This window comes from Manacus candei, unplaced genomic scaffold (genome assembly GCF_025592945.1).
Source record: "Manacus candei isolate 608988 ecotype Guabito, Panama unplaced genomic scaffold, ASM2559294v1 h1tg000098l, whole genome shotgun sequence".
NCBI lineage: Eukaryota > Metazoa > Chordata > Aves > Passeriformes > Pipridae > Manacus > Manacus candei.
In genome coordinates, this window is record NW_026138146.1 from 233,370 (window position 1) to 245,917 (window position 12,548).

At 59.0% G+C, this 12,548-nt stretch overlaps 1 protein-coding gene and 1 long non-coding RNA gene across 2 annotated transcripts; both read left to right on the plus strand.

The window, feature by feature from the left end:
- The first annotated feature begins 3,605 nt into the window (after positions 1 to 3,605).
- LOC127461258 (uncharacterized) lies at positions 3,606 to 4,161 on the plus strand. The gene is made up of 3 exons (XR_007900005.1): positions 3,606 to 3,687; positions 3,730 to 3,861; positions 3,905 to 4,161. It is a non-coding gene; the product is annotated as an uncharacterized LOC127461258 (long non-coding RNA).
- Positions 4,162 to 11,249: 7,088 nt separating this feature from the next.
- On the plus strand, positions 11,250 to 12,427 carry ZSWIM9 (zinc finger SWIM-type containing 9). Its single transcript, XM_051768926.1, is given in 2 exon segments — positions 11,250 to 11,498; positions 11,882 to 12,427. Coding segments are annotated over 2 exon segments (795 nt in total).
- Positions 12,428 to 12,548: the final 121 nt, after the last annotated feature.

Sequence of the window (12,548 nt, forward strand, 5' to 3'; positions counted from 1 at the left end):
GGAGACGGAGGGGGGGCGGGCAGGAGGAGGTTTTTGGGTGTTGGAGCTGGAGGGGGGTCCCGGGACAGCCCCTGCTCTGGGAAATGCTCCTGGGAATGCTCCAGGGAATGCCCCAGGGAATGCTCCAGGGAGTGCTCCAGGGAATGCTCCTGGGAATGCTCCAGGGAATGCTCCAGGGAATGCTCCTGGGAATGTTCCAGGGAATGCCCCAGGGAATGCTCCTGGGAACGCTGGATCTGCTCATCCCTCCCCAAGCCCATCCCTCCTTCCCAAAGTCCATCCCTCCCAAAGTCCATCCCTGCTCCCCACGCCCACTGACATCCTTGGTGCGTCACAGGGGATAATTATAATGATAATGCTAATTACAATGCTAATCACAATGCTAATTACAGTGCTAATCACAGAGCTAATCACAGAGCTAATCACTGCTGTCCCGGCTGCAGGGATGGACTGGGAGGGCCTGACCCAGACCCTGCCCCACCCTCTGCTCTGTCAGAACCTGGGCCGGGTTTTGTGAGGCCCAGGGCTCTGATCCAGGCTCTGTAAGGCCCAGGGCTCTGATCCAGGCTCTGTAAGGCCCAGGGCTCTGATCCAGGCTCTCTAAGGCCCAGGGCTCTGATCCCAGCCTGGGTCAGGCTCTGCAATCCCAACCTTTGTTCCCGGGTCCCCCCCTTGGGAAGAGCAGAGGGAAGGAGGGAATTGCCCCTTCCCTTGGGGTTTGCCCTCGGGATCCTCCCGCTCTGCCCGGTCTGGGTTCATTGGGGCTGAGTCGGGAATGCTGAGAGCAAACCCCGACTGGGGAAGGGCAAAATCCGGGATTTGGGAGCTGGAATCTCCTCAGTCCTGCTTTTCCTGCAGGAAAAGGCCCCGAGGGATGGACTGGCCCTGGGAGGCAGAGGGAAGAGCCTCTCCCGGGGTTACAGCCCCAATAAAATCCTCGTAAAACGGGAATTGTTTGCTGTGCCGGGCGGGCAGTGACTCAGCGGGCGGAGGCTCCGCAGCTCCTGCTCTTCCCTACCCCTTCCCTGCCCCTTCCCTGCCCCTTCCCTACCCCTTCCCTGCCCCTTCCCTGCCCCTTCCCTACCCCTTTCCTACCCCTTCCCTGCCCCTTCCTAACCCCTTTCCTACCCCTTCCCATTCCCTGCTCCTTCCCTACCCCATCTCTGCTCCTTCCCCTTCCCTGCCCCTTCCCTGCCTCTTCTCTGCTCCTTCTCTGCTCCTTCCCCTTCCCTGCCCCTTCCCTGCTCCTTCCCTGCCCCTTCCCTGCTCCTTTCCTGCCCCTTCCCTGCTCCTTCCCTGCCCCTTCCCTGCTCCTTCCCTGCCCCTTCCCTGCTCCTTCCCTGCCCCTTCCCTGCTCCTTCCCTGCCCCTTCCCCTTCCCTGCCCCTTCCCTGCTCCTCCTGGATTTTATTCCTTCCTCTCCTCTGGTTTTATTCCTTCCTCTCCTCTGGTTTTATTCCTTCCTCTCCTCTGGTTTTATTCCTTCCTCTCTCCTGGTTTTATTCCTGCCTCTCCCCTGGTTTTATTCCTGCCTCTCCCCAGGGATTTTACTCCTGACTCTCCCCAGAGTTTTATCTGTGCCACTCCCACAGGTTTTATTTTATTCCTGCCTCTCTCCTGGTTTTATTCCTGCCTCTCTCCTGGATTTTATTCCTGCCTCTCTCCTGGATTTATTCCTGCCTCTCTCCTGGTTTTCCTCCTGCCTCTCTCCTGGATTTTATTCCTGCCTCTCCCACCCCCCTGCTGCCTGCAGGCCCCTTTCCCTCTAAAACACCCCCCTCCAGCCCTTTTTCCTTCTTCTTTTCCTTCCTCGGGAGCATCTGTTGGGCAGCAAATCCCTCTGGTTCTGTCCAAGCCCTTGGAATTCCCATCCTGGGGGGATTTCCGTGGGATCTGCTGGCACATGGACTCCGTGCCCGTGCCAAGGGCTGCCCAAACAGCTGGATCAGGGGGGTTGGGGGGAAGAGAGGCCCGAATCCTCCCTGGATTTGGAGATTCTGGGAATGGTCTCCGGGCAGACGGACTGGGGGGGTTGATGGAGGGTTTTTTGGGGATGACTCCTCTGGATCGTCCCTTCCTTCCCTGTTCCCTCCCACCTGGGCTGGCCTTGGGTCCACCCCCCTCTGGAACAGCCCCGGGCTCTGCTGTCCTGCTTTATCCTGATTTATCCTGGTTTCTCCAGCTCCCATAACTGCCCTTCCCTCACTCTCCAGCTGCTCCCAAGGGGCCTTTCCAGCTGCTCCCGAGGCTCGTTCGAGGGGAGTGAATTAACCCCGAGCTGCTCAGGCCACGAGCAATCCCGAGGGATGAGCCCAGCCCAGGACTCAGGGATGGGCACAGGGACTGGGCTCAGGGATGGGCACGGGGGCTGGGCTCAGGGATGGGCACAGGGACTGGGCTCAGGGATGGGCACAGGGACTGGGCTCAGGGATGGGCACGGGGGCTGGACTCAGGGATGGGCACAGGGGCTGGGCTCAGGACTCAGGGATGGGCACGGGGGCTGGGCTCAGGGATGGGCACAGGGACTGGGCTCAGGGATGGGCACGGGGGCTGGGCTCAGGGCTCAGGGATGGGCACAGGGACTGGACTCAGGGATGGGCACAGGGGTTGAGCTCAGGGATGGGCACAGGGAATGGGCTCAGGACTCAGGGATGGGCACAGGGGCTGGGCTCAGGGATGGGCACAGGGACTGGGCTCAGGACTCAGGGATGGGCACAGGGGCTGGGCTCAGGGATGGGCACAGGGACTGGGCTCAGGACTTAGGGATGGGCACAGGGACTGGGCTCAGGGATGGGCACAGGGACTGGGCTCAGGGCTCAGGGATGGGCACAGGGACTGGGCTCAGGGATGGGCACAGGGACTGGGCTCAGGGATGGGGATGGGCACAGGGGCTGGGCTCAGGACTCAGGGATGGGCACAGGGACTGGGCTCAGGGATGGGCACAGGGACTGGGCTCAGGACTCAGGGATGGGCACAGGGGCTGTGCCCAGGGGCAGAACGAGCTGCTCCGGGTGGAACCTTCACCTCGGGAAGGGTCACGGGAGAAATGGGGAGAAATCAGGAGCATTTGGTGGTTCTCCCGGGTTTTGGGGGCTGTCACTGCAGGAGGGACGTGGAGCAGCTGGAGCAGGGGCAGAGCTGGGAATAGGGTTGGGAAAGGGCTGGAGCAGCAGGAGAAGGGGCTGGAGCAGCAGGAGAAGGGGCTGGAGGACTCCTGAGGGAGCCGAGGGGGCTCAGCCCGGAGCAAAGGGGGGAATCCTCAGGGAGGACCTTTCCTGAGGGGGTTGGGGCCCGCTGGGATCGGGCTCTGCTCCCAGGGAACGAGGGGAAAACGGCCTCCAGTCCCACCAGAGGAGGTTTAGTTGGATCCTGGGAGAGAATTCCTCCTGGGAAGGGTGCTCAGGCCTTGGCAGGGGCTGCCCAGGGGGGTTGGGAGTCCCCTGGAGGTGTCCAAGGCGGGTGTCCAAGGTGTCCAAGGTGTCCAAGGCGGGGTTGGATCCCCCCGGGATGGTGGGAGGGGGTGGGACGGGGTCGTCTTTGAGGTCCCTCCATCCCAACCCATTCCAGGATCCCACAATTCCATCATTCCGCTCCTCCTGCTCCCTGGGACAACGAACAGCGGCCGGAGCAGCTCCCGCAGAACACGGGGCCTGGTTTGAGACCTGGTTTAGGCCAGGTTTTAGGCCAGGTTTAGGTGAGATGGAGGCCACAAGGCCTGGTTTTAGACCAGGTTTAGGTGAGATGGAGGCCACAGGGCCTGGTTTTAGACCAGGTTTAGGTGAGATGGAGGCCACGGGGCCTGGTTTTAGGCCAGGTTTAGGTGAGATGGAGGCCACAGGGCCTGGTTTTAGGCCCGGCTTAGGTGAGATGGAAATCCACGGGGCCTGGTTTTAGGCCAGGCTTAGGTGAGATGGAGGCCACAGGGCCTGGTTTTAGGCCAGGTTTAGGTGAAATGGAGGCCACGGGGCCTGGTTTTAGGCCAGGTTTAGGTGAGATGGAGACCATGGGGCCTGGTTTTAGGCCAGGTTTAGGTGAGATGGAGGCCACGGGGCCTGGTTTTAGGCCAGGTTTAGGTGAGACCGGGCCCAGCAGCCCCTGCAGAGCTGGGCCCTGTCCCAGGGGTGGGACTGGAGTTCATTCCCGGGTGTATCCGGGTGAAGTCGGAGCCTGGACAATGCCAGGGCCTGTCCGGGGGCACTGGAGCAGGGAGAGGCCACGGGAGGGAATTCCCTGGAAAATCCACCTCCTGCCGTGGGAGGATTCCAGGAGGAATTCCAGGGAGGAATTCCAGGATTCCAGGAGGAATTCCAGGGAGGAATCCGGGAGGAATTCCGTGGGAGGATTCCAGGAGGATTCCCAGGCTGGGACCGGGATGGAGGCACCGGGATGGTGTGGGGGGGGGGAGGGATCTGGACGGGACCAGCCGATCCTCAGGGCCCTTCCAGGCTGAACCATTCCAGGATCCCGTGATTCTCATTCCCTGATTGATTCCCATCCATTGGGGAATCCCGGGAGGCTCCCGGGAGTCATTCCCGTGCTTGGGAAAACCCAATTAGACACCAATTAAACAAATGAAACCAATTAAACAACACAGAGACGGGAGCAGAGCCCTTCCCCCCATCCCACGGGCACATCCCACGGGCACATCCCACGGGCACATCCCAGACCAGCCCCATCCGACGGGAGCGACCTTTGGAACAACATCGGGATCCACCAGCTGGAGCCTCCCAGGAAAAGCCACTTCCCCGGGGCCGAGGGCCCGCTGGGACAACGTCACCACTGGCACTTTATGGCCCCGGGGACACGGGAAGGGCTGGGAGCAATAAAATCCCCATAAACGGCCACCTCAGCCCAGGGAGCTGGGCAGAGCCACTCCTGGAATACCCGGGAGAGGAGAACATGGGGAACAACCTGAGCTGGATCAGGGAATCCAACTCCTGCCTGGTGACATCCTAAGTTCCCTCTGGAGCAGTCTGTGTTCACGGGAATTATGGATAAAGTGGGAATTTGAACTGATGAGGATGATTCCATCCTGGGAATCCATGAAATCCTGACAAATGGCCACCTCATCCCAGGGATTTTGGTATCAGGCTGGTCCTGGAATACCCAGGATAGGTGGAACATGGGGAATAACCTGAACTGGATCAGCGAGTCCAGCTCCTGCCTGATGACATCCAAAGTTTGGGACACGAGGGAACAAGTTCCCTCTGTCCCAGTCTGTGTTCACAGGAATTATGGATAAAGTGGGAATTTGAACTGAGGAGGATGATTAGATCCTGGGAATCCATGAAATCCCAATAAATGGCCACCTCATCCCAGGGAGCTGGGCATTGGGCCACTCCTGGAATACTCTGGATATGTGGAATATGTGGAATATCCTGAGTTGGATCAGTGGGTCCAACTCCTGCCTGGTGGCATCCAAAGTTCCCTCTGGAGCAGCCTGTGTTCACAGGAATTATGGATAAAGTGGGAATTTGAACTGATGAGGATGATTCCATCCTGGGAATCCATGAAATCTGGCCGGCCCTGGAATAGCCAGGATAGGTGGAACATGTGGAATCCATGAAATCCCGACAAATGGCCACCTCATCCCAGGGATTTTGGTATCAGGCTGCTCCTGGAATACCCAGGATAGGTGGAATACATGGAACATATGGAATATCCTGAGCTGGATCCCACGAGGATCAGTGAGTCCAGCTCCTGCCTGGTGACATCCAAAGTTTGGGACACGAGGGAACAAGTTCCCTCTGGCCCAGTCTGTGTTCACAGGAATTATGGATAAAGTGGGAATTCCAGGGGTTCATCAGATCCTGGGATTGCAGGGGGGGATCTCCAGCACGGCAGGTCCTGGATTTTGGGTGGTTTTAGCGGGAAGAGCAGTCTGGCAGTGGCACTCGGGCACCAGGAGGAATTTCCTTGGGACCAGGAGGAATTTCCTTGGGACCAGGAGGAATTTCCTTGGGACCAGGAGGAATTTCCTTGGGCACCAGGAGGAATTTCCTTGGGCACCAGGAGGAATTTCCTTGGGACCAGGAGGAATTTGTTCCTGGAAAGGGAGGCCAGGCCTTGGAAGGGGCTGCCCAGGGAGGGGGGGGAGTCCCCACCCCTGGAGGGGTCCAAGGAATCCCCATCCCACAGGGGATGGATCAGGAATCACCCACGGGGGACAGATCAGGAATCACTCCCAGGGGATGGATCAGGAATCACCCACAGGGATCAGGAATCACCCACAGGGAATGGATCAATAATCATTCCCAGGGGGTGGATCAGGAATCACTCCCAGAGGATGGATGAGGATCAGAAATCACTCCTAGAGGATGGATCAGGATCAGGAATCACCCCCAGGGGCTGGATCAGGAATCACCCCCAGGGCCTGGATCAGGTTTAGGATCAGGATCAGGATCAGGGATCACCCTCAGGGGCTAGATCAGGTTTAGGATCAGGATCAGGGATCACCCCCAGGGGCTGGGTCAGGTTTAGGATCAGGATCAGGATCAGGAATCACCCTCAGGGGCTGGATCAGGTTTAGGATCAGGATCAGGATCAGGATCAGGATCAGGAATCACCCTCAGGGGCTGGATCAGGTTTAGGATCAGGATCAGGAATCACCCTCAGGGGCTGGATCAAGTTTAGGATCAGGATCAGGATCAGGATCAGGAATCACCCTCAGGGGCTGGATCAGGTTTAGGATCAGGATCAGGAATCACCCCCAGAGGCTGGATCAGGTTTAGGATCAGGATCAGGAATCACCCCCAGGATCAGGATCAGGAATCACCCCCAGGGACTGGATCAGGTTTAGGATCAGGATCAGGATCAGGGATCACCCCCAGGGGCTGGATCAGGTTTAGGATCAGGATCAGGGATCACCCCCAGGGGCTGGATCAGGATCAGGGATCACCCCCAGGGGCTGGATCAGGATCAGGATCAGGATCAGGGATCACCCCCAGGGGCTGCCCTGTGCAAACCCAGAACTTTCCCATCCCAGCCCTGCAATTCCCGGCCCCCAGCAGTTCAAATCCCCGGGATCACCGCGGGAGCCTTTGGAACCATCCCGAGGTTCTCCACACACAGTTTCCCCCCCCCCCCCCCGCAGGGATTCCCTCCTTTTCCACGACCACTCTGGATTTATTTTCTTTCATTCCGGGGGGTGATTTCCATTCGGACCCGCGAGCTTGGCTGGTTTTCCCGAGGGTTTCCCGGAGGGATCGATGGGTCGGGGGGGTTTGGCTGCTCCGGGAGTGCCGGGGCTCGGCGGTGCCGCTCCCGGGACGGGACTCGAGCAGGAGGGGCCGGGAATCCGCGCCCGGGGGGAGCCTGGAACAGGTCCTGGTGTCACCCGAGCCGCATCCCGGGGGCTCGGCCTCTGGAATATTCCCCGGTCGGGGCGGTTCGGGAGCTGTTTGCCGTTGCCATGGAACGACAACACAACAGAGCCGCGGACACCGCCGGGGCCACGTCCTGCTCCGGCTCACCTGGGCTCCCAGGAGGGCTTAGAGAGAGGCTTAAAGGAAGGTTTAAAGGAAGGCTTAAAGGAAGGGCTCAAAGGAAGGGCTTTAAAGGGAATATTCTCCTTAAAGGGCTTAAAGGAAGGGCTTAAAAGGGAATATTCTCCTTAAAGGGCTTAAAAGGGAATATTCCCCTTAAAGGGCTTAAAGGAAGGGCTTAGAAGGGAATTTTAAGCCCTTTAAAGGGCTCAAAGAAAGGGCTTAAAAGGGAATATTCCCCTTAAAGGGCTTAAAGGAAGGGCTTAAAAGGGAATATTCCCCTTAAAGGGCTTAAAGGAAGGGCTTAAAAGGGAATATTCTCCTTAAAGGGCTCAAAGGAAGGACTTCAAAGGGAATATTCCCTTTGTGTGTTGGGGGAAGGGAGGGAAATCCGGAGGGAGCAGCAGGGAGGGGCTGAGGCCTCTCTGATCCCATCCTGGGGCAGGGCAGGAGGGTTGGACTTCACCCCAAACCGGGGGAGTTCAGCTCCCCTGGGCTCAGCCGGGTTCCTGGAGCTGCCCGGAGCAGCTTTGGCTTCCTGGCACTTGATCCCAGGGTAGGCTGGGATTTACCTGCCTGCATTTACTGCCTGGATTCACTGCCTGGATTCACTGCCTGGCTTTGCCTCGTTGGGTTTTACCTGCCTGGATTCACTGCCTGGCTTTGCCTCTCTGGCTTTACCTTGTTGGGTTTACCTGCCCAGATTTACCTGCCTGGATTTACTGCCTGGCTTTACCTGTCTGGCATTACCTGGTCAGGTTTACCTGACTGAATTTACCTACCCAGATTTACCTGCCTGGATTTACCTGTCTGGCTTTACCTGATCAAGTCTACCTGACTGAATTTACCTGCCTGGCTTTACCTGCCTGGCTTTACTGTCTGGGTTTACCTGCCTGGCTTTACCTGGTCAGGTTTACCTGTCCAGATTTACCTACCTGGGTTTACCTGGTCAGGTTTACCTGCCCAGATTTACCTGTCTGGGTTTCCCTGGTCAGGTTTACCTGCCCAGATTTACCTGCCTGGGTTTACCTGCCTGGCTTTACCTGGTCAGGTTTACCTGCCCAGATTTACCTGCCTGGCTTTACCTGCCAGGCTTTACTGCCTGGGTTTACTGCCTGGATTTACCTGCCTGGCTTTAGTGCCTGGATTTACCTGCCTGGGTTTAGTGCCTGGATTTACCTGCCTGGATTTAGTGCCTGGGTTTGCCTGGTTGGGTTTACCTGCCCAGGTTTACCTGCCTGGGTTCATCTGATTGGATTTACCTGCCTGGCTTTACCTGGTTAGCTTTACCTGGTTGGGTTTACTTGCCTGGATTTACTTGCCCAGGTTTACCCACCTGGTTTTCCCTGCCTGGCTTTCCCTGCCCAGATTTTTCTTCCCAGGTTTCCCTGCCTGGTTTTACTGCCTGGCTTTCCCTGCCCAGGTTTCCCTGCCTGGTTTTCCCTGCCTGGCTTTCCCTGCCCAGATTTCTCTTCCCAGGTTTACCTGCCTGGTTTCCCTGCCTGGTTTTCCCTGTCCAGGTTTCCCTGCCCAGGTTTCCCTGCCTGGTTTTCCCTGTCCAGGTTTCCCTGCCTGGCTTTCCCTGCCCAGGTTTCCCTGCCTGGCCTTACCTGCCTGAGCTGCTCCTGCTGTGCCCCTTAAACCCCAGGCTGGGATCCAACCCCCCAGCAGGGAGGGAGCCCCTTCCTGACCCCAAATCCCACCTTCAGCCTCGATCCCTCTTCCCTCCCAACATCCCCGAGCTGTTCCCAGGGCAGCCTGTCCCTGTGGGCTGGGGAGCACCTGGAGCAGCTGGAATCTGCCCTGTGCCCCTCATTCCAGGGTGGGATGATCCCTGTCCTGCCTCCCCGGGTCCAGAGCAGGGCTGGGGGTGTCTGTAACCAGTTGGTTTACACTCAGTGGGTTGGGTTTGTTTAATCACAGAATAAATTAGGTTGGAAAAGAGCTCTGGGATCGTCGAGTCCAACCTGTGATGGTGGGAGCAGAGCCAGGCCCGGGGCCAGCAGGAATCCTGGAGGAATCCTGCAGGAATCCTGCTTCATCCCTCCCTGTCTGGCTCAAATTCCTCCCTTCCCCTCCTTAAAAAGACCCTTTCCCTGCAGCAGTCGGGCTCTGCAGCTTCTCTTCCCCCCTCCAAAGCAGGATTTTGACCAGGCTGGGGCCAGTCTGGAGGCAGAGTTTGGGGCCAGGCAGGGTTTGGGGCCAGGCAGAGTTTGGGGCCAGTCTGGAGGCAGAGTTTGGAGCCAGGCAGAGTTTGGGGCCAGCCTTGAGGCAGAGTTTGGGGCCAGGCAGAGTTTGGGGCCAGCCTGGAGGCAGAGTTTGGGGCCAGGCAGAGTTTGGGGCCAACCTGGAGGCAGAGTTTGGGGCCAGCCTGGAGGCAGAGTTTGGGGCCAGCCTGGAGGCAGAGTTTGGGGCCAGGCAGAGTTTGGGACCAGTCTGGAGGCAGAGTTTGGAGCCAGGCAGAGTTTGGGACCAGTCTGGAGGCAGAGTTTGGAGCCAGGCAGAGTTTGGAGCCAGGCAGAGTTTGGGGCCAGGCAGAGTTTGGGGCCAGGCAGAGTTTGGGGCCAGGCAGAGTTTGGGGCCAGCCTGGAGGCAGAGTTTGGAGCCAGGCAGAGTTTGGAGCCAGGCAGAGTTTGGGGCCAGTCTGGAGGCAGAGTTTGGAGCCAGGCAGAGTTTGGGGCCAGCCTGGAGGCAGAGTTTGGAGCCAGGCAGAGTTTGGGGCCAGGCAGAGTTTGGGGCCAGCCTGGAGGCAGAGTTTGGAGCCAGGCAGAGTTTGGGGCCAGGCAGAGTTTGGGGCCAGCCTGGAGGCAGAGTTTGGAGCCAGCCTGGAGGCAGAGTTTGGAGCCAGTCTGGAGGCAGAGTTTGGAGCCAGGCAGAGTTTGGAGCCAGCCTGGAGGCAGAGTTTGGAGCCAGGTAGAGTTTGGAGCCAGCCTTATCTCCTGCCCTGCTGACGGGGGAGAGCTGAAGGATGATGACACATCCAGGGCAGGCTTGGAAATCTCCCGGGGAATTTATGACCCGATAGCGACGAGCTCTGGGCCCCGGAGACTCTTTGAAAGTGGACAACGCCCACAGGGCTCATTTTTTTCCCTCAGAGAACCCCCCAGGTCCAAGCAGGAGCCCAGAAATTCCAGCCAGGACTTTCATCCTGCCTCCCTCGGAGCAAAGTGGACGGAATGCTGGGGCTGCCCCGTGCTCCCACTTCCCCCCCCTCCATTTTGAGGGTCTGTTTGAAGGATTAACGGGAGAGCAACGGGGAAAAACCACGTCCCCCCCTGCGAGGGCACCCTCTGGGTGCTGCTGGCAGGGCCTGCAGAGCGCCCAGGCCGGGCTTGGTTGATATTAAACCAGGCTGGGCCCGGCACTGAGGGCCCTTTATCAGCTCTGGGCCTGTGAGAACCCGCTGGCAGAGGGGAAAAATCGATTGGTATTCCCTGTGTTCCCCCCTGGGCATTCCAAATGTATTCCCTGTGTTCCCCCCTGGGCATTCCAGATGGATTCCCTGCATTATCCCCTGGGCATTCCAGATGGATTCCCTGTGTTCCCCCTCCCAGGTATTCCAGATGTATTCCCTGAGTTCCCCCCTGGGCATTCCAAATGTATTCCCTGTGTTCCCCCCTGGGCATTCCAAATGTATTCCCTGAGTTCCCCCCTGGGCATTCCAAATGTATTCCCTGTGTTCCCCCCCGGGCATTCCAGATGTATTCCCTGTGTTCCCCCCCGGGCATTCCAGATGTGTTCCCTGTGTTCCCCCCCAGGTATTCCAATGGTCAGGTGGGCATTGGGAGACACGGAGAGTCCTCAGGGAACAGGCGGGGGGGCTCTGCCGGGGGAACTCTGGGCCTGGGGAGCCCAAAGAGTCTGGAAGGGTTGGAGGGGCTGGAGGGGCTCAGAGGGGCTCAGAGGAGCCTGGAGGGGTCAGAGGAGTTTAGAGGAGCTCAGAGAGGTTCAGAGGAGCTCAGAGGAGCCTGGAGGGGCCAGAGGAGTTTAGAGGAGCTCAGAGGAACTCAGAGAGGTTCAGAGGGGCTCAGAGAAGCCCAGAGGAGCTCAGAGAGGTTCAGAGGAGCTCAGAGGAGCCTGGAGGGGCCAGAGGAGTTTAGAGGAGCTCAGAGGAACTCAGAGAGGTTCAGAGGGGCTCAGAGAAGCCCAGAGGAGCTCAGAGGGGCTCAGAGGAGCTCAGACAAGCCCAGAGGGGCTCAGAGGAGCTCGGAGGGGCTCAGAGGAGCTCAGAGGGGCTCAGAGGAGCTCAGAGGAGTTCAGAGGGGCTCAGAGGAGCTCAAAGGAGCTCAGAGGAGTTCAGAGGGGCTCAGAGGAGCTCAGAGGAGCTCAGAGGGTTCAGAGAAGCCCAGAGGAGCTTGGAGGGGCCAGAGGAGTTCAGAGGGGCTCAGAGAAGCCCAGATGAGCTCAGAGGAGCTCAGAGGAGCTCAGAGGAGCTCAGAGGAGCTCAGAGGAGTTCAGAGGAGCTCAGAGGAGCTCAGAGGAGCTCAGAGGAGTTCAGAGAAGCCCAGAGGGGCTCAGAGGAGTTCAGAGGGGCTCAGAGGAGCTCAGAGGAGCCCAGAGGAGTTCAGAGAAGCCCAGAGGAGCTCAGAGGAGTTCAGAGGGGCTCAGAGGAGCTCAGAGGAGTTCAGAGGGGCCTGGAGGAGCTCAGAGGGGTTCAGAGAAGCCCTGAGGAGCCTGGAGGGGTCAGAGAAGTTCAGAGGGGCTCAGAGAAGCCCAGGTGAGCTCAGAGGAGCCCAGAGGAGCTCAGAGAAGCTCAGAGAGGCTCAGAGGGGCTCAGAGGAGCCCAGAGAGGCTCAGAGGGGCCTGGAGGGGCCAGAGAAGCCCAGGGGAGCTCAGGGATCACGTCCCATCTGTGCCATCCACGTCCCATCTGTGCCACCCACGTCCCATCTGTGCCATCCACGTTCCCCCCGTGCCACCCGCGTCCCAGCTGTGCCCAGGTGAGGCCCGGAGCGGGGACACGGCGCCAGGTGTGTCCCTGTCCCTTCCCCGCGGCCCTTCCCTGCTCGGAGGGGTGGGCAGGCAGCCAGGCACACCCAGCTCGGCGGGCAGTAAAACGATCCCG